The 22,524-nt window shown below is 45.1% G+C and overlaps 1 protein-coding gene across 1 annotated transcript in view; it reads left to right on the forward strand.

Moving 5' to 3' along the window:
- mrpl23 (mitochondrial ribosomal protein L23) overlaps window positions 1-22,524 on the forward strand; it is a 39,602-nt gene that overhangs the window by 15,052 nt on the left and 2,026 nt on the right. Inside the window, exon 4 of the mRNA XM_030095538.1 lies at window positions 2,844-2,917. Within this exon, the coding sequence (XP_029951398.1) occupies window positions 2,844-2,917 (74 nt within the window). The remainder of the gene's footprint in view (window positions 1-2,843; window positions 2,918-22,524) is intronic.

Here is a 22,524-nt window from a genome sequence, read left to right on the forward strand (position 1 = left end):
CAGCTGCTTATCTGACAATCTGCTGCTGCAGCACTCCGGCCTCCAGCTGTCCCAGGACACCCCACACTCCCTCCGCACAAACACACACTATTCACTTACAGATTTGCCACTTCAGAACCCCAAATGCTCCTTTACCCTCCGCACTCATCCCAAAACCCCGCTCCTGCCACTCTTCACGAAGAACCGTAGAGCCAAGACCAGTGTTATATCACTGATTTAATAATCCCTTTGACATTTAGAGGGGGAAGAAAACAGCCTGACTTTGCACGGGCTGAGTCGGGGGCTCGCTTCAATTCTAGGAATCTGCAGTTTCATGGCAGAACTGAAGTGGAGATATTTGGTGGAGAGATGCTGAGCCCCTTTCTCACCGTGCCTGAAGGGCCACGAGGAACCCCGTCTACCTCTGGAGGAAAGACTGAGAGAAGAGGAGGAGGAGGAGGCGAGAGGCGCCTAGGTTAGCCTAGCCTACAGTGCGGAGGACCAATTAACAGTCTTTATTAGGGCTGTGTCATTATAAGCCTGGGGAAAAGGAAAGCCCCTCGGTAGAACCGCGGAAGGAGCGAAGCTGGTTTTAAGGGGTGTAGAGGAGGAATAGTGGTGCAGGGCCCCCGGTTATCCCGAGGTGCGTCAGGAAAGGTATCCCTGTCTGCGTCACGGGTTCCACTCCATTGGCAGTGTAAAGACGGGAACGGGCCGGGGAGAGTAAGGGGCGCAAACAACCCTTTCTTCCCTCCATGTGAGGCAGGGGTATTTTGGAAGGAGTTGCCATGGTTACCCCTCCGGTCTGGGATTTGTAACGTGATAGCTGGCTGCCAAACCGCAATCTCAAAGTGGGAGAAATTGTGCTTGCGTTTGCGAGTGTTGTATGAAAGCGCCGTCTGTGTGGCTACATGTAAAGGAAAGGCCCGGGCGAACCCTGCATCCCCTCCAAGGTGCGCCGCCGCGCACGTGCGAGTGTGTCTCATGCCGTTTATGGGACCAGTTCAGGGTCTTGCCTTGGTCTTCCAAGGGTCGGAGCATTTCCCTGTGGATTTCCTCAGCGACCTAATCACAAGTACGCACACACCCGGCACACACCGGCACATACACTCAGTTACCTCTGCCTCCCACCCACACAGGGGCCTCCACTTAGCCAGGGCGGCGTGGAGGGAGGGGGGCGTTTTACAACCCTGGTCAGGGCTTTCCCTGAGCAGTGGGCTGCCTGGCTAGTGATTACTACCTACATGTACCACACACACACACACACACACACACACACACACACACACTCACACTCACACTCACACTCACACTCACACAGACATACTCACACACTTGGTCTAGCTCTCTCTCTCTCTCTCTCTCTCTCTCTCACACACTCACAAATGACTCATTACAGCGGAATGTTTCCCTTGTTTTTCAGGTCATAAACCGTTCCCATGGCAATGGCAGTTACTCAGAGGGGCTGTTGACTTGACCACCAGGGTCTCATTGAGATTAGAGTCCTCAGACAGAGATGAACCATCTGAGGATTCGGTCATTATGTCCATCATTGATTGATCGTACTTTTTGTTGGATCGTAAACATTTTCATACCCGAAGTGTGTCTATGTATCGCTTGACCCCCCCCCACTAAAATAACCAAAAAAAAAAAAAGATTTCAAGCCCAGCCTGCCCACACACACACACACACACACACACACACACACACACACACACACGCGCGCGCGCGCGGTCCTCAGACTTGGAGAGGTCTGACAGGAGAGAGGCTGATGTCATCATTATCTCCAGCTGGGAAAGAGATCAACCTGCGTTCCGCGGTCAACAAGATCAGGTCGTGCTCCGCTGTGCTTTGGGATCCCTTTCATTTTCTTTCCAGTTTCTGTTCAATTTTATTCCAGATTTTTGCCGTTTCCCTTTTCAAAATTCCTCGTTTTAGCGTTTCAACACATGCTGTTGTCACAGTTTAATTTTCTGAAGAATTATTCCAATTTCAACAAGCCAATAAAAAGATCTTCAAAGTGCTTTGAAAGTCTATGAAGTAATACAATATTGCCTGGATTAAATTTTTTTCTTTGAATGGAAGTTACCTGGCCGGTGAGCACACGGGATCATACATTCGATACGGTGCACTGTAACCCTGTTGATTGGGCGACACGCTTCATGAAGATGAGAGATCCTTCCAGTTTTCCTGTTGATTATCCTGAATCTTTCTGAAAGACGATAAGGGACGTGCTACACAATCCTGCCTGTTCGTGTCAAGTCCAACTTCATGATCATAACAGCCTTTGTGCAAAAGGAGTTTTCTAAATCCTAGAGATTATTTGATTCAGGTCATCGAGGATTTACTTTTTTGAATTCATATTTTGCTCGTCTGAACGTTTGTAAAACGTGTCAGTGAAGTCAAATGCAAAGTGAGCTCCAGTTTCAGATATGTTTTGTTCATATAATGTTAGAATTGGAAATGCATGCATTGACCAACTATTTCTGAACTCCTGACAGTATACTGAGCACTAGAGCTGTCGAATTTGTAAAATGTTAAAGTTTATTTTCCCTTCATTGAATGAAATTGTTTCATTCACCAGACCTACTGATACTACTTGTGACTTCCTTCTGCTGTGTGATGCAGAACTGTCGACCCTGTCACTCAAAAGTCTATACAACCTGGAACTTTTAAAGCAAATTTCCATTTCGCGGGCATGTTCTTTAATGCTTTGTGATGCTAAAGCCAACCGCGCGGTCTGTCTTTTCATTGCATATGCATTGACTGCAATTAATACATTTCTGTTGTTACATTTTGCACGTGTTGTGTTGTTCCTGTTGGCCGCCCAAAGCAAAACCCGCTGTTTTTTTTGTGTTTCTCAGGTTCCAACAAGAAGAGGAATCACCTGAACCAGAAGGTTAAGAAGCCGGACTACAAAGTAGCCTACATTCAGCTGGTGAGAACACACACACGCACACACACACACACACACACACACACACACACACACACACACACAGATCAACAAACATACATTTTCATTTCACACTTTCACTCCCTAGTGTTTCTGGAAGGTGTATTTTCTCACGGCCTGTTTACATGACAGTGTTTTCAAGTATATATATAAAAAAACAACTTTGGTAGTGTTCTGGGTGTCTGCTTCAACAGTGATGGTGCACGGAACCTCTAAAAATGCAACTTTTGACGCTTAGTGTAAACGAGGGAAAATGAAAGTTATTGAAACTGTTAAGTGTTCATCTGCATGTAAACAGGGCAAAAATTATGCCTGCATGCTCACCACAGCCGTGGTAAGTAGTTCTTCAGCATGTGCTCAATAGATGGACAAGAACAGAGTCATGAGTCCCAGTCCAGATTCTCTTCGACTTTAGTAGTTTTTAGGGCTGGGGACCATTAGATATTTTTTCGAGTACAAGTACTTTTTCGATACCTCACGTACGGTACTGGCTCCTGAACGGTACTTTTTTCGGTACCTGCCTTCACGGCGCACAGACGACGCCATGACTGCATTTGCACTTCATGCCACTAGGTGTGCTGTTTGCATGTTCAACCTTATTTTATACAGACACCACAGAGGAAGAAGGGCGCTGCAGGCACTCTCTGCATGTTGTTAGAAAAAGAGTGTGAGCTGGCAAGACGTGGTAATATGTTCAATGATGCGATGCACCATTTTTTCAGTAAAAGAGAAGAACTGAACGATCGTTTCCCCTCGGGGATTGGGACAAATAGTTTGGGGGCAAAAAACAGACACCAGGCTCCCAGCATGTTTATTGACCGCGCAGCCACTTTAAGAACCGAAATTGATACCCGTACGCACGTCTCTTGTTCGGTACCTGTATATACTGAAGTTTTTTGGTCAGTACCACTGAGGTACCGTTAAACGGTACCCAGCCCTAGTAGTTTTAGGGTTGACAGTCACTGTAATAACAATCCCACTTGGTCACCTGTCTGGTGTGTGTGTACTCTTATTGCATATAGCGCATTGTTCTCTGTGTGTGTGTGTGTGTGTGTGTGTGTGGTTCATTGCAAAAGCAAACCACAGCACCCACTAGTGGCCAAACATGCTGACTATCGTGCTGTCGCACATGTGACCAATCGCACTTGAAGCAATTAAAACACTTACTAAAGGTTTCTTTCTTATGTCTCAGTTGTTGCTTGAGCTGTAAGTCGCTTTGGACAAAAGCGTCTGCTGAATGAAATTGTAGAAATTGTAGAAACTACATCGTTCAGTGTTTGTCTTTTCTGTGTAATCATAAAACTTCTGAAACGATAATGCTAAAACAAGTTTTTTTTCAGTGAAACACTGTCACGTGAAGAGGGTTTTATTTGCAGTAACTCACTTATCAGCTCAGTATCATCCTGTCTCAGTAACACTCTGTGTGTGAGTGTCTTTTTTTTTCCCCCCGGTGGGCATTTTCGGACCTTAAAGCGTTTGTTTGATTGGCCACTTTGAAGTTGTGCGGGGTTGTTGAGCGCACGTCAAGTGATGGAGGTGAAACGGGCAACTTGAAGTTCCTTGATAAAACCCTGAAGGCGAGGTCTCAAACTCAATCTTCCTCACACGTACTCTACTTGTATTTTTTTTTTCCCTCCTTGATCTTAAAAAATGAAGCGCACACACACAAATCATGCAGCTCTGCCCCTCGTCCTCCTCTTGTGCGGTTCACACACTTAGAATCCCCTCTTGAGAAAGCAGCAGTTCAGGTTCTGGCAGGGCCCGGAGGTGAAAGGTTCTCTTTGGTTACATGCCAGACTTATTACTGCTAATATACAGATGTGGTTATCATCTGGCCCGGCTCCTCTTTCTATATGCTTGTGCCATAGATGGAATGTTAACCATCACTCGCTCTAATGTGTGTGTTTTCAAAGGGACACCTCTGACGGTAAAGCTCTCTCCTCCCTGCTCTTTGCTTCACACCTGCGTTTGATGTGAGCTTCGGGTCAGGAAGGCGCATTCGTGTGCATTTTGCCGAAGCGTAAAGTCTATCAGTCGTTGAAATCATTCAAACCTCTCCCCCGTGCTCAAAATTAGAAAAAAAAAAAAGTCACAGTTTTAATGCGCCTTTGAAGCGGACGTGAAAAGCAGTAGACCTTTGTTGTGTGTCTGCCATTTTGATCTTACCCTGATAAATCAACAGTGGTGTAGACACTTGTTTACACCGCACCACCCACCCGACTGGGAGCCATCAATCTCGAAACGGATGAATAATGAAAACTGTCTAAACACGACAATTTGAAAGGGGATACATAATTGAAGCCGCCATGAATTTTTTAAAGGGGAGACTTCCTCTTGTCTGACACCAAGGAAGTGGCTTGTGATTTTGTGTGCGTCTGAAATTCCCAGTGGAGGTGCGCCGCGGTGCCGCTGTCTCACCAGGCGCACACGACAATGATAGGTGTGAGGATGCAGAACGACACACACACACACACACACACACATCTGTGACATGTGTGCATCACTGATTCATGCCGGCGAAACCCTCGAGGAAGGACGTTGTTCCTCAAGTGTCACTTGCTCTCTAGTTGCCGTCATGTCAGAGGTTCTTCCAGTCACGCTCATTTAACGGGCTGAAATGTGGAGATGCAGACTTCTTGTGCTTAAAACGGCTCGATCTCAAAGCAACATAGGGCCCATTTCTCTGGCAGGTTTTCGTAAAAACATGCTTTCCTCTGTCAACTCCCTTTCCTACACACACACACACACACACACGCGCACACACACACACACACATTCAGCCACAGAAAAACCCTCCTTTTCTTTTGCAGCGGTCGGTAGAAAACAAGATTGTTCCTAATTGACTCCACATGTGGGAGAGTGTTCTGTGGGTAGATGCTCACACCGCGGTCCCCCCATTCTACTACCCTCATCCTTCCCTCTCCTCCCCTCCCCTCTCTCTCTCTCTCTCTCCCTCCCTTTCTCTCCCTCCATCAGCTAATATCGCTCTCATTCCTGACTCTAGGTTTGTGGTCGAGGGGAGGCCTCCCGTTAGCGGGGTTCCGTGACGGCCATTTTCCCCAGGCTTAGGGGGGGGACTCCAGTATTGGGGGTGGGTGGAAGAGATAGTGTCCTCATGTGTGAAATGTACACTGTGTATGGGAAAGTGTGTATATGTGTGTGAGGGGCTGAGAGGGGTGAGCCGGGGAGGTGACTAAGGCCATGATGGAGTCATGCCAGAGCGGGGAGGTCCAGAGACGGGGCAAAGCAATCAGGAGGAGGTGGGAGAGACTGTGTGTGTGTGGGGTGACAAAAACAGCAGTACAAAATGAAAAGTGGTGTCTAACAGTCTATCAGATTGCTTTTAGGCCTGACTGACTCTCAGTGTGAACTCACTTCGTTTTAATTGCCGCTCCAGCCTTCACTTCAGGCCAACTCTTGTTTTGCATTTTCACAGTCAACTCGTACTGTTTCATGTATTCGAGCTGATATGGGAAAACTTTCCGATCTCTTGTCATAGACATTCCTTCATGTACAGTAGGTGTAATTTGATTTCTGGCTCGCTTTCCCAAACAGTTTTTCTCGGGTTCGTAAAAAATTCACTTGAACCCTCGCGGCACCTTTATTATCAGAAGAACTTGCTGCTCTGTTGCAGCAAATTGTCCTTCAAAGTTGCCTCGAATTAAATTCAGGATGTGCCTCGTAGACAAGAAGGGTTTTTTGCAGCCAAGCATGTTCATAATGCATGTCAGACCCTGTGGTTTACCCTCATTAAATTCTCCTGGCCCATCTCACCGCTGAAGTGTGCTGTGCCACCATTTCCAGCTAAACCTCGCTTCTATTTGAAAACCTTTGTAAACACAATCTGCTATCTTTTTCATGAAAGAGAAAGCACTTCACCTCCCAAATTATAGTCATTGTGAATGTTTTCAGTCATAGTTCAGCAGCATTATTGTCAGTCAAACATTTATGATAACGTGCTCTCTGGCTGGCATCTAAATGAAAAGGTTGCGGTGAGTTTTTGCGGAGGCGAAGTTATTTTCTGCCGAACTTTGCCGGCTGGTGCCACTTGCAGCGCTTTCAGTGGGCTGAGTGCTCAGAGTGCACGTTGAAAGCTCCTGGATGGTGACGCTAAGAATATATGAATGGGAAGTCTGACCAGACTTTGCATTTCAGCTCGGTACCACAATGTTCTGTAAATATAAGCTGCCAAAATGACCAGGTTACAAACTGCTCATGTGATCATGCACTGCGCTTTAAAACATCTACAAATTAGCACAGTCTTTATTCTGTCCTTTTTCTGACAGTTAGCATGCAGATACGTGTTTTTCAAAGGTTTCTTTCTACATGATTTGAGAGGGTTTGCATTGGTTGCTGTGAGTTGTAGAATAACAAGTTTAGTGGTTTGATCTCTCATCTTGCTTTGTGTGTGTTGAAAGACCCTTTGGGCGAAATGCTGAACAAATCAATCGTGAATGTGTGTGAATGTGGTTAAGACACCATTGACATGATGTTTCATGTGAAAATGCTTTGTTTTTATATTTCAATTTCACAGAGGTTTCTTGTTTACACGTTAACGTTTTGAAAACGACGTCCGTTTACATGAGAGTGACAGAAATGCTGGGAATAGTGTAGTGAGCATGTTGGGCCACTAGTGGGTGCTGCTGTCAAAAGTTTCAGTTTCCAGGAGTCCGAGCACCGTTGTTGTGTAAACGAATCCAGCGGAGCTTGGTGTTAGAAGTTCATATGAAACCAAAATGTCGACATCTGTTTGCATCAGCTGTCGCTCTGGCTCATATTCAGTCTGCAAACATCCCCGCTAGTCCATTTTTATGCGGGGTGTGTTTTGTGCAAATCCCACACAAGCTCTGAGTTTATCTGTAGACAAAAAGCTCACTTCATCCAGTTACAGGAGAGTCAGCACATGGCCCAAAGTAGTGAAAATAAATGATGAGTGAAAACTTCCCCACAGAGGGGGCGAGCAGGCGCTCATGATCCGAGGTGTTATCACGATGTCGACCTTCAGTCATCGAGAAACGAGCGAGCTCTGTTTACGCATAGATCAACAGTGATGACTGTAGTCACTACTAGTTCACCGTGACTCACATTCATCACGTGTCTGAAGGGCATTCCATTTATCAAGCTTGCAGTCAGGGCTTTCAGTTAAACCGGCTCGATTATAAAAATGGTGACTTGACTTTGAGCCGGGGTAATGCGTGCGCTGCTCTGTGCTGCCCAAATTCTGATTGTAGTTGTAAAAGAGACGTGGAGGTTCCCCCCCCCGCCACGGCCTCGGACAACGCCGACAACAACGCAGCAGCCTGAGTACGGCGCTCACAGTGCCGTTCTGACCCAACGACCGCAGAACAAAACAAGATATAGGGTTGGACCAATACTTGTAGAATAAGTAGTAGCTTCATTCAAATTGCTTGTTTCCCATGTTTCTTTCTGTCGCTTTCTCCACCCCCACTCAGTCCACAGGGAAGGGAGGCCTGACTCCAAGTGAAAGAGAGCCGGGAACAAGAGAGAGAGAGAGCGAGCGAGAGAGAGAGAGGAGCACACAAACAAACAGAGTTAAAGACTGAGTGGCAAACATGGAGGAGTTGTGACACAGCTGAAAAAGGGTGAAGAGAGGAAGGAGGGGGATTCGGGAGAGAGAGGGAAAAAAAAAAAAGAAAACAGCTGTATTCAGAGTGATTATGAACAGAGGAAGCTGTGGCCAAGCCTGGCTCTCCTCTGTTTGACTGACACTAGATGGCAACGTTTTGCTGCAGAGCCTCCCGCAGGAGTCTTTCTTCCATCTTCTATCTCAATAACTCCTTGTTGCCTAACAATAGAAACTCCGGGCTTTGTGTGTAAATGTGTGTGAGTTTGTGTAACCGAAAGGTGGTGATGGAAAGGGGCGCAGACCCCGGTGCCACCCCCCCGCTGTTCTCCCTCGCCGAGCGGAGGTCGGCTCTACAGAGCTGGAGGTGCTGAATCAGGCCGCCGGGCCGAGGGGGAAATCTTGCTTATCTGTGTGGAATTTTATTATTTTCAACTATTTGGATCATGATGGCTCCCGCTCTCCTTCCCTCCCTCTTCCTCTTTTTCACCTTGTCACGCAAACACAGGCTTTCCTCGCAAACCGCTCTGCCTGTCTGCCGCTTCGCTTCCTTCCCTTCCCCGCACTGCCTCACCCTCACTTATCACACCAATTAACATTTTTAACTTCTGCCACTTTCCTCTGCTGCTCTCTTCCTCTCTCTGTCTGTCTCACCAAGGGGTGCATGATTTATTATATGAAAACTACAGTTTTAGTCTGACCTGTACAGCTACTAAACCACATATGATGGGTTCCCTCCATATGATTTTCAGCCACACACACTTCTTAATGTAATCTAATGCACGACCACCATACAACAAATTTTTCTTTTTTCTTTATGAAAAGTTGAAATCAGCCATTTAAAATGTCTAATTTTACTTCTGTACTACCAAAGGTAACAGTATTTTTTAAAACAGATCTCATTTTCATACTTTTATCTGGCCTTCTACCTGAAGAAGAAAAATTAAAAGAACAACTTTTATACTATTCAGTTTTGTTTAGTTTGATGACAAAATGAAAACCTAACCCAAGATCAATACTATTGTTTCAAAGGCAAAAAAAAAACCAGTGATCTTCTATAATTATTTTATACCCAAGTACAAGGTTTCCATGCATCCTGGAAAACCTATAAAACCGTGAAATTGTTACTTCTGGTAAACACGCAGTTCATGAGGACACATGGAAAGAATAAAATGTGAACAGTACAGTGTTTCAAGCTCTGTAATGCTCTGACAAAATATTGTATCATACTGGAAAATATCCCCTTCACATTTTTCTGCCGAGAGCGGACTGTCAGTTTTTAAGACGACAGATTAAATCAGGGTGATGTTAAGTGACGAGAACTCAGACTGGCGAATGTGGATGTTTTTGTGGAACTGCTGGACATTCAGAGCTTTTGAAAAACAACAGCGATAAAGTAACGAGGGTTTGAATGGACCCCAACTCTTGACAGGGTGGTTTGGAGTAAAATAAAAGAAGAAAGAAAAACAAAGTTACTGTTGAAATGCGGCCAGATAAGTGCAACGTAGGTGAAGTCATTCCTCAGACGTTAGTAGCTCCTAGCTGGAATCAAGCTTAACTTTTAATGGGGTTTTACACATTTAATGTGGCGATGTTATGCTGGTTAAGAAGCTAATTTAACAGGATTCTAGTTTACAAATATCTCGTTTGGTATATTAAGGGTTTGCGTTCTCCTTGGTATCTCTAAATCTTGTCTCTCCTCTCTCTTGCATTCTGCATGTTTTTACAAACTCACCCTGACAGCATGGCTTTGAGGCGAATGCTGGTTATCTGGCTTTCATGGCAGCATCAGCGATGCTTTCTGCTCTTAAGAACCCCCAGTGTTTTCTTTGAAATTTTTACCATGTCTTTCATGGTCTGGCAGGCCAGATCGGACCGGGCCAGATCGTGTTTGACACTCTATTCAAGTAGAAAAATGTTTTTCTGCTGCATTTTAACATTGACTATATTGAGAGGTGTGTATATACGCTGGGTTTCCTGTGGCTCATTGGTAGAAAGGCTCATCTTCCAATCCCAAGACTGGTGGATCGATAGACCATCTCACATTGACGCTTTCTTTAAGAGCCTGACCCCCAAATTGCTCCCAAAGGAGGTCAAGGACCTCACATAGCAGCCTTCACCAGTGGTATAGAAGAGAGTGTGTGTGTGTGTGTGTGTGTGTGTGTGTGTGTGTGTGTGTGTGTGTGTGTGTGTGTGTGTGTGTGTGTGTGTGTGTGTGTGTCTGTGTGTCTGTGTGTCTGTGTGTCTGTGTCTGTGTGCGCGCCTAACCGCCCTTTCACACCGTGCTGCATACTGTCGCGGATAGCGAAGTCGGCTGGTGTATGGCTTTATGAAATGATGCAAAATCAATATGCAGCAGTCTCCAAAGCTGTCCTAAATGTTTTTTCCAGAAATGAAACATATTTAATTTTTGGCAGCGGACGGGCAGGGACATCAGTTGGAGATCAATCCGCGCTAAGAATTGGAAATATGCAAGATCACTGCGCAGTCATTCTGAACTCATACGAAGCGGTATGCAGTCCTCTCAAAATGAATAATGCTAAATTGGATAATTGCGAATGATTGCATATTATCGTCTGCATATTCGGAAGTGTGAAATTTCACCGCTCACTGTCTGCGACGATGCGAGAGTAAACGAGATCAGACCCAACCGGGAAAATAGTCCCATATTGACTTCTACATTTAAACTACAAAGATTTTCTTTGTCGTGACGCAAAATATACATGATGAAAATGTCGATATATCCACAAAGCCAAAAAATTACACCTGAGAATGACTACAATCTCAATATAAATCCAACTCTAAAGAAACCTTCTGCTGCACATTACAGTGAAATAAACTTCCCCTGTATCTGAAGCTCTATGCATGATTTAAATCTATGTAAGTGCAACATTTAAACAAATCCACACCCTCAATGCTGTGTCATATCACACAGTGCCAAGACTCAGATTTATTTACATGACTGCAGCATTAAATTTCATAAAACTTATAAGATCAGATTAATAATGCAAGAAAATGTCTTCTGCAGTTTGAATTTATTCCACAATCTGAGATGCATTAATAAAGCCTAAAGCCCCGTTGAAGCATTTCGCTTGATCATCCTCCAAACAGTTTGAAGAAAAGTATTATTTTCACTGCGAGTCACTTCATCCTCGCTTTCACTTAAACGTATCCGTCAGCACTCGAGCCGGATAAATCCTCGGAAGGAAGGAATGGGCCGATACACTGATTAGCGTGCCAACATATGTACATGTGGGCAAACACGCGTGCATGTATGCCGGTGGTGAGCCTAATAAAAGGAGAAGCTTTTCCTGGCAATCAAGCTTTTCTGAAAGGCCCCATCTCCCTATGTGTCTCCTGATTTGGAAAATTCACTCCTGAGTAAAATTGTGTGCGTGCGTGCGTGCGTGCGTGTGCGTGTCGGTTTCATAAGAGCTCAGTGGAGGGAGAACATGAATAATAGAGAGCAGAGCAGGGTCTTAACCATCCTGTTTGGAATCTCACACGCAAACCTTTCTTTTTTCTTTTTTTTTTCTTGTTCTTGAATGGCTTCACTGGAGGTTCTTTCTTTCACAAGTTTAACCGGTGGCGTTCAAATCTGATGCTTTAAGCTTTAATGACGTTACAGTTATGTTTTCGGGATATGTTCAATTTCATATCAAGACTCACAATAATAATAATGATAATAATAATAATTGGAGACTGATTCAGGCTGTGTTCACAATGGAAAAGGTGTGGGCAGATATCACCGAACGCTTACGCACTTCTGAGATTATTTTGGTGGTGTTCTTAGAAGAGGTTTCATAACAGAAAGAGGAATTTTTCTGTGGCACTCGGGACTAAGATGTGCAGGCCTGTTTCATCTTGTCTTGGGTCCGCCGTGTGTTCGTGTGTGCAACGTCCTCGCAGTGCCTGAGCCCAGCTGCGACAGGAGCCGGCCACCGTCCAGAACGGAAGCCGATGAAAAATTAATTATGCAGCAGAATCAGTTTTCTCCCGGAGATGTCGGGACTGCAGATATGCCAACATACCTGTAGTGTTGACATCACTTACAGCAGTGAATTCTGTAAATGAGTTTGTCTTTGGGATTGACCTTTTGTCAACTCCATCAGCTAATCAAAACTTTTTATTGACACCGCTTGACAGACTAAACGTGAATCTTTTCTGAAATGGAAATGCAGTAACGTTGTGTTTTAACTGAAAAGTAGTTTAAACGGGGTGTAAAAGAGGACCACACTCAGAGAACCGTCGAAGTTTATGACGGTGTATTCAAACCCAACGTGTTCAATTAACATCCTGAATTGTGTGATGTTATTATCTTCTCACACTGAGAAGGATCAGTGTCATCCTGCCCTGCCTCCTGCTCTTTCAGCCCAATTGGCTCCATGTGTGAAAGCACAGCCCCATCCAGTGTCTCAACCTGTGTCATATGCAAAAAACAGAAAATAGAAAGCTTTATCTCTCTCTGCAGCATCTTCTCTCCTCACCCTCATTTCCTCCCACATTTCTTCCTGCTTCCCCTTATTTAGATAGCCGTAGTGTCACACACACATACATTGAGGCAAACACACACACACACACACAAATCTGACCAGGCATCCACTAGCACACATGCTCGTAACCTTTTCTTGATTACCCCTGACCTCTTGACATAGCTGCAACTTTGATCAGCCAATCAGCTCGCGGCGCCACCCATGTTCTCAGAGGGGCTGCCACTGGCCTGATAAAGCCCTCTGATAGGCCCCCGCTGATGTATTTCCTGTTTTGGTATGCTTCTTCGTTTTTTATTTTCTCCACCAGCTGGTCCCCGCATTCCTCAGAGTCGGGGAGGGGGGCAGGGGCATTGCCTGGATGTTTATGTTCATGTGCATGTAGGGGTGTGTGTGTGTGTGTGTGTGTGGTAGCCTAGATAGTTGGGTCTGGGGCTAGGTGGGGGGTGGGGTTGGCGAGGGGCTGCTTGAAATTGGGGGGGAGGCCATGTGAGGGTTGTTTACATGTGTTGGCAAAAGAGAAATGGGGTACGTCGTGGGGGTTGTGGGGGTAAATGACATACATGGAGGGGATAATGACAGTGAACAGCTGTTTATGTATGTGTGTGTATGATGGGGGGTTGACAGCGGAGATTTAGGGGTGATTTGGCTGTAAGGTATGGACGCTGTGTGGCCTTCTAATACTGGCAGTAATATGTTTTACTTGTTAGTCATTATTCCCACGAGGAGCAGATCTGCTTGTGTTATTGTTATTTTCCTCCGAGCGTCCACTTCAGCACCAGATGCACGCGGACATCGCCGTGGGTGGCTGGATGTGTATTTAGGTGGTGATGATCTTTTCCTGAGTGCTCTGTTACCAGGATCCGATGTCTCCAGTAGCAGGCTGAAGCAGACATGCCCAGACATGAACACTACGTGCGCACATGCGCACGCACACACACGCACGCACACACACGCACGCACGCGTTCTCACTCACACCCTCTGTTTGTCTCCGGGCAGAAGTATGTGGCCGTATCACTGGACGTCCTGCACCGGTTCGTCAGAGGGTCCTTGTGATGGATCTAAAAGTGTTTTCCGGGCGAACACCAGAGGCGGTGTCCACCTGTCAGACGCACAAAGTGTCAGCGTGCTTCAGTTAATCATCTCTTTGCTCCTTATTTACCCTTTTAAATCTGTATTTTTCATTTGTGAACCAAAGAACCAATGCCTTGGTCTTCATATTTCCTCCTTTTTTTTTAATCTCAGTTGCTTGTTTGAGTCTCTGGGTGTTTGTGTGTGTGTGTGTTTGTTACCTTTTCCATTAAGAAAATGTCTCCGATGTACCCCAATTTCTCATGATTACCTTCTTGTTAACAATGTATTCTTTTAATCTGATATTTGTCATTCTGTGAGAGGGATGTCTTTGTGCTTTGCCTGGACACGTTACTGTGTTTGATCGCTGTCCAAATTCTAAGCCAAAAAGTGGTAAATCTTTAATATCAACTCAAGCAGAATCAACATTATTCCATTAAAACACCAAATCTGACTTCAGACGTGAATTCAGGACACTGCATTTTGATTTGCACCCTCGGTCATGAATTTGCGTGCCGCTGTTTCGTTCACGTCGACAGCAGATTTTGTCACGTCACCGTCGTGTGCAGCAGTGGTCGCGGCCGTCGCACACGTTACCACAAATAGCACGGAGGCACACACAAGCACGCTCGTCTTCTGGTCAGAGCTGACCAGAAGTTATTTGACCGTTGCCGGGCTGTGGAGGAGATGTCATTGTAATTGGAGGGAGGGCCGGGGTCGTGACCCCGAGCGAACCCGCAGCAGGATGCTCTTGGTTTCGTGGTCTGCTCTCACAGCCACTTATCTCTCGCAGACGGAGACGGCTTCACTTTACAAGAGTTGCTCTGCTGAATTCTTTTCAAACTGTTACGTCCGGCGGCTATTCTCTATGATGATCGCTCTGATGTCTTTACTCTATTTGAAATATTTTTTTTAGAAAAAAAAAAAGATATATCTACCGGTTTTTGGCTTTCCCATTCAGTCATCACATCTATTTTTTATTTCCTCCATCAATGAGGTGGTCTGGTCCGAGGACAGTGTTGAAAGCACAGGAACTAGAAAATGGACCGAAAGTTTTAAAGTCCTTGCATTACCTCGCTCGGCGCCTGTGCGACCACAGTCACACGTCACAGCCGCTCGCTCTCCGCCGTCTTTTTTGCAGAACAGCTGCATTCGCCAATACCGGCGTGAAGACACAAACCCCAACACGAGGAGGGGTTTCCACTTCCACTGCAGACCAATCAATAAGAAGGTTTCTGCTTCGACGTGCTGTTTTTTTTCTCCTCTCTGATCAGTGTTCATTTTGGGAAAAACAGCCTAGAAAGAGAAGCAGAGGAAAACATAGGACAGCCTGTGGGGAGAGAGTCAGACCTTGGTCTCACTGTCTCAACTGTATGGAAACAATATTCTCTTTTTGGTATCACCAGTAAACATGGTTCACATTTATTATCGTGATTATAGACTCATTTAAGTTTCCGTATGGAAATCTTTCAGAGAATGATCCATACTTTGACGATTTATTCAATCGAAAAACAACATTCAAATTTTACGCCTTCTTCTGAGTAATGCGGCCAAACAGCTTTTACCAAGGTAGTTTTCTATAATCTGATTTTCAGCCATGCTTTTATACAGCAGTAAAAGTCCTTCTGACTCAGTATCCAAAGACCAAACCAGAACGTAATTCTCATTTTTTTAAAATCTGTATATTGTTTTGAAATGATAATGTTAATGAATCAATAAAACAGCAAAATTAAACTAACTGGTTTGTTAGTGGTGCATAACCTCAAAAGACTGGATAACTCAAAGAATGGTTTTGACATTTGGTACAGAATTCTTAGCATCTTAGCAGAACTCACTGGAAACAAAATTTAGACCACTGGTTTTTATTTTCTAGCTGCTTTTAAATCAGCTTTTGCAGGCAACTAAACTGTCTCATTTGAAGGGAAAACCTCTTTATCAAGTCTTAAAAAAAAAAGAATTCTACTTTGTGTTCTTCTGGCTGGACAGATAAGAGCACTGTAATTTAAGGCAAACCTGGTTAATCCAAGCAACGGGAGGTGCACTTAGTGCAGAATAGATTCCCTGTTCTGACAAAGTACAAAAAAAAAAAACCCAGCTCCAAAAACATTCGCGGGATCACGCTGTTCATTGCTTCGTTATTTTTTCATATGATTTTATGGGTGCTTGGAGACAGATTTTGACATTGGATAGCCAGCAGTTACTCATGCTTGGAAAGGCCAGCATAACAAAATGAGCTAAAGGCAAACTGCAACCTGAACTGATCAGTGTAGTCAGGTATTTCCTCTCTAACTGCTGTGACGACCAGCAATGCTAAATCACGGCAGAAACCACAGACAAGTTCACAACGCATAGGTCAGCCTAAAGGAACTGGAAGTTTTTTACCCCCCTCCTTACTTCTTGGCTGACAAAATCCGTAATCTTTGCAGGATGACAGGTTGCCAAAATTCTGTCCAATAAACAAGTTACTTATGAGTTCATCTGACTTTTGTTTACAAGCCTCGGTTCACTTGTAATAGGGCAGCCAGGACTTAATGAACCGAAAAGAAGAATGCAAGAACATTTTATCTGTGGTTGCGAGACTAAAGAAAACAGACCCACAAAGGTGTGATCACACCTTTAAAATTACCATACGCATGCTAAAGCCCGAGCTCCCCCGTGAGCGCGGCACGTAACCTCCATTAGCTGGTCAAGTGGAGCTGGAACATTGCTCGGAAATTGTTGCTGGTTTTAACTCGCAGCCCGGTGCTTCAGGTGTCAATTTGTTTAACCGTTGGAGGCTCAGAAGAGAAAAAAAAACAAAAAAAACAGCGAGCGTGCGTGGTCAGTGAACGGAGACGGACCGAGTGCCACACACTCGGCGGGGGGTTCCCCGCACCGCGGAGGTCTCTCCCACTCTCCTGTCATGTGGTGCAAACAGGCTCCCACCACAATGCCGACACCCCGGTCTCCCCCGGCTTTCTCACTGCCAGACACGCTGGAGATGCCTCCGTGCCTTCGGTTTCCACATTTCCACCGCATCGTCAACACCTCTGCATCGCTCCCTGCAGCCCGGACTCGTCTGGACTTTAATGACATCCACCGGCATGCGGCTGATTTGTGACCGGCTTTGTCTTTTGATGCTTATTGGGTCGTCCCTCATCAAAGAAGTGTGTTTGTACTCGGCCTGACAACCTCTCAGGGCGTGTGTGAGCGGCCCAGTTGCACAGTTTTATACCTTTTAAAGCCTTGTAGAGCTCTTGTAACCGCTTCACGAGCTCCTCTTTTCTCCTAATTCCATCAAATGCGAACATCCAAGAAGTCAGTGTACTTTCCCACTCCCACCCCCAGTCACATCTTATTTAGCTCCGTAATAACTCTCAGGGCTGGAGGTTTCGAAAGCACACAAACCAACGGCTGATGTCCCGGCCGTAAAAGAAGTGGTTACAGCATATTTTCTGATGGATTTGATTTTTACGTTTATTCAGATTATCTGAATGGAAGTCACTATTTGACCCGGAGAGCAGTTTTACAGCTGTTGAGAAGTCTTCAAAGTAATAAAATGTTGCTCCAAGCTTCTTTCATTTCAGAGGACATAAAATCTGATACCTTGAAGGCTACACTGTGGATTGGGGATATTGGAAAATTAACTAAAGCCTACTACAGTGGGATTGAGTAATCATCAGTGAAAGCCTCCTTTTGTTTTTTTTTTTCCTTTTCTTTTTTTTTTTTCTTTTTTTCTTTTTTAATATTTGTGACATTTCTTCGGCGTTCGGCCCCGTGGGAAGCATCTGGATACTGGTGGGTATCTCATCTGTCACGTTCTGATGTGCGTCTCCGGGTCCAGCTCCGCCCGTCCATGTTCTGTATGTTTTCGCTGTCAGAGCAGCAGGTTGAATCGGGCTTTTGTGTCCTCAGCCGGTGAATGTGCCATAATGTTCTATTCAGCTCCAGGTCGGGGAAGCTCAGTGCACCCTGCACCTTCCTGTTTTCATCAAGGACATTTTAACACATCAAGCCAGGACAACTGTGGCTTTCATATTTTAAATCTTAACTTATGAATAATAAATAAGTCACCTCCTCACATTTTTCCTGTATTGATTTCACATGTATTCCAAGGTTGACTTTGGTCCTTTGGCTCTTTCTTTTTTCTTTTTTTTTTTCTTTCAGTATTTTTTTTTTTTCTCCTTAGGGAAGATTATCACTCATACAAACACACAAACGCCTCTGCCAGAGCTTTTTCTTAGCTCCCAGCTGTTTTTGGGTAATGCCTTCAGGCCCGGTTTGTCACAGATCAGAAGGAAAGGTCAGTCTGATGGAATACAGTTGTCCTTTGTGTGTCTCCTTTTCCATCTCTCACCTGGTCTTCTATTTTTTTTTCACCCTCCTCTTTCCGTCTTTCCCTCAGGGACGACGAAAAGGATTACCGGGGTTATGTGTGTGACTCTTTTGTGTCCACATGTGCTCACACACACACACACACACACACACACAACCACGTATGATTTGGGGACATTTCACAATGGAGTACACTGGTGCCCGGGAGCGTAACACTAACTGCACCCAGGCAGTTTGGTTTCTTCTGAATGAAACTGCTAAGAAAACAATAAGAAGCAACCTCGCTTGTTTTCCACAGTATGACAGCTGTCCCCAATCAGCCGCCCCAAAGTCTGACTGTGGTCCCAAAATGTGACACAGGGCAGACCGACACGCTAAATGCACAGTCCCGACCTCTGCACCCCCCGTCCCGGCGAAACTCCTGATCCTTCTGTTCCTATTGAGAGGGAAACTGTGGGTGTAATGGGTTGTTCATGTGCGTAAGAGGAGTATGTTTACATTGCTAGCTGCATGGGGCCTCTTCCCAGTATTCCTGGATGGCAGCTTGATTCAATTGGGAACATGGTGAAGATGATGGCAGAGCGAAGGAAAATATCCACTCCTTCAAGTTGTCGTCAGGGAAGCATAGTAGGGAACAGAAAAAAAAAAAAAAAAAAAAAAAAAAGGTGCACAGCGCCAGACTGTCTTTCTCCACTTTTGTCCTTTTTGGCCAGGCTTCGGCCTTCTCCGTAAATCACTCAATATGTGCTCAAACACACTTTCCCTCTCTGTCACACACACAAATACACAGAGCGAGGCAGACAGACACACAGGAAGGATCGTTTTAACTTGGCGCTAAAGAGGATGGAAGCGGACATGCGCTCTACCCCAGCTGCGGCTGCGATGTATACATTTCAAACAAAAATATCAAGTGCTGTCCGCCACCTTTCCCGCTCTCTGCGGAAATGTGTCCAGCAGACATTCAGCGCAGACACACAGGGCGCGGCCCGCTGCCAACAATAAGACTTGTTTAACGAGTCTCAGCGCTTTGTTGATTTCAATCTCGGGACTTTGTTGTTTTTGTGAATCGCGCTCTCTGAGGTCAGTATTAATCTTCACGCTGTGTATACATAAGGTGTCCAGGGCTGCGGTGTGTAACTGGGAATTGTCATGCGACAACGTCGGGTTCACTTTAGGTGAAGTCTTGTTTAGTCCACCGCTTCATTGTTCATGTCGTTTGCCAGGTCTTGTGTTTATAGCACCGGGGTAGACCCTTCGCTCCATTACCCCAATTTACCTCCTCTTCCTTTTTCAGTCACTTCTTCGCATCCTCAGCCCCCATTTTTCTCCCTGCTTGTCCTCCTGACTCCTCATCTTACTCCAGCTGCAAACTTCCTGCGGCCCTGGTGTTTGTGTTCTGGGTTCTGCATTCCTCGATGGCAGCGTGTGCGAGTGCAGAGAGAAACCCGGGGCCTTGGCCTGGACCGTTGTTTTCCAGGTGCTCGTCTGGTGGCTGGCAGCTCCCTGCTCGTGCCCCACAAAGCCTCTCGTGACTGGGTCGACTCTCCTGTCCTCTCCCGCATCACCGCCCCGTCTGGAAAACAGCGCGTTCGCTTTCTTTCTTGCATCGCCACAAGACAGAAGCAAACGGATTTTCTTCCGATGGAAGTTTGTGCGTGTGTTTGCTGTGTCTGGTGTTGGAAAGTTCAGCGTCATATGGCAGCTGTGTAGCGGTCGGTGTCGTAGGGCTTGTTTACGCAACATCACAACACAGCATCTTCAACTGAAAATGGAAAAACTTCGGTGACACTACGACGGCGTTCAGAGCCACTGAAAACACAACTTTTTGAAAACCCTGTGCACGTTTCCCACTGCTGGAACAGCTGACTTTCAGGGCGCGTTTACATGACTACGTTTTCAAGTTAAAATGCAGAACTTTCATTTCATCTGGGGATCTGTTTACACACCAGTACTCGGAAACTGTTCCAAAACTAAAACATACAGATGATGCCTTTTCTGTTGAAACATCGTCCTGTAAACATTGCTGTGACGTCCCTGAAAACATCTGGGCTTTGAAGGCTTTGCATGTTCCCCCTGTGCATTCATGGTTTTTCTCCTGGTTGTCTGGTTTTTTTCCCCCCAGTCAGATACGTCACATGCCTTTGAGGCTGCTGCTTCTAAATTGCCCATAGGCATTAACGTGTCTCTTCACAGCGTAATGGTTCCATGTAAAAGGGTGTACCTTGGTTTCACCTATTATAAGCCAGAGTAGACTGCAACACACCAGGAAGAGGAATTCAAACCCACAACACCATCCTAAGCTGAAGTAATGGTGTCCAAGTCAGATGTGGTTCCATCAGACTCCAGTGCTCTGACTGGCTTTTGGATAATATGAGATGACTTGTGAATCTGTCCAGTCTCCTCCACATTGAGGGGTCATGCTTTTGCTGAGAAAACTCCAAATTAGAAACAGTCAGTTACTTCGAATCGGCTGGAAAGTTAACTGGTTTCTGTCCGACAAGTAAGAAGAGACAGGACGGTCGCTTCGTAGGACACACTGTTCCTCACTTTGAAGAAAGAAAACCTGCTTTGTTATTTGATTCTGCAGCTGAAAGGGTAAACTACTTCAAGATTCTTTATCTTTTTTTTTTGAATTTCCACCAGGTTTTTAACGTCCGCTGTTACAAAATCCGTTTAAACTTAATGAGTGTACACTGTCCACCGAATAGCAATGCTCCTGTGGAGCCATCGGTGTACGTCCAGGATATGTCTGGATGGCCAGGCTGCTGCTGGCTGTCACATTTATTTTTACGTGTAGCGACATCTGTAGTCTCATCGTCAGGAGTTATTGATGAGGAGGGTTCATGTTCAAGCAGATCAATCCTCCCTGTGCGGTTCATAATGATGGTGATTACAGACACAATACACTTATAACAGGGACTATTCCACTCGTACCACTCGCATTCCGCTCGCATGTCCTCTGAAACGAATTGTTTTCCTGTTGTGTTTATTTCTTTCAGTTCAAAATTGAGCGCACAAAATCACTGAAATTATATTAGGGCCTTAAAGAGAAAATTGTCTTAAAATTGTGTAGTTATATTAGACAGTCAAACTATGAGAAATACACAAATTTAAGAGAATATTTTTATTATGTCACTGATACTTAGAGTTAAATTTGAAAATGCAAAAAAAAAAAAAAAAAGGCCCTGTTTACTCAACGTGTTTTCATTTCTGAAAGGTTTGCGTTTACGTAGCACCATTTTGAAAACAGTTTGTTTTCCATGGAAATGGCAGAAACAGTGAAATCAAGGTAGTTTTCCTGAAGGGCCGCTAAATGGGGTCTTCATGTGACAAACACATAGAATGAATAAAGCCCTGTGAATACTGTATTTTGTAAGCCTTTGTTGTAATCATTTAACAGTGTGTGTGTGAAATCTTTGTTTGTGTGTGCACAGTTTGTTTTTATGAAGTGATATCCACTAAACACCCAGCGATAATTTATCTTCTCCTTTGTTTGTGTGTGTTGGGATGATGGTATTTCCCTATCGACGCATGCCAGCCTGCACACTCCACGCTCCCTCTGTCCGTGTCCCTTTAAGCAACTTGTAAAATGCATCAGCGCCGCTCCGTTGTGCATCTTTGGCCGAATGAGCTTCATGTCGTCTCCCCCTTCGGGGAATTAAGCCGTGCTATGTGGGAATTGTATGCATGTTTCTCTTGGTATTTTGGGGGTTGGAGACAGACAACATTGACACGAGTGCCAGACCATTCCTTCACGCCCACACACTGACCCCAAACGGGATATTTCGCATATTTAAACCGAGTAGCTGATTGACAGTTGTGTTCATTGCGGCTATTTGTTTTATAGCGATGTGTAAAACAGTTTATGAGTTGCGTAATGACATCCGATTTCTGGCGGCCAAAATGTCAGCGATGCTTTATCGCTGTGTGAGCGCGAGCCCGACATGCAAACGACAGCATTTGCAAAGGGCAGTTTAATCATCAGAGCTTCTAATCAGGCTTTGAAGGAGCTCTAATAACTTAAAGATGGCACAACCGAATCCAGATGATAACAGTGGATTCTTGTTGCCAGGTGTCCATGGGAGAGGCTGAGAGGGATCGGCTATAGATATGTGTGCATTCCTGCACC

Source organism: Salarias fasciatus, chromosome 7 (genome assembly GCF_902148845.1).
Source record: "Salarias fasciatus chromosome 7, fSalaFa1.1, whole genome shotgun sequence".
NCBI classification, from domain to species: domain Eukaryota; kingdom Metazoa; phylum Chordata; class Actinopteri; order Blenniiformes; family Blenniidae; genus Salarias; species Salarias fasciatus.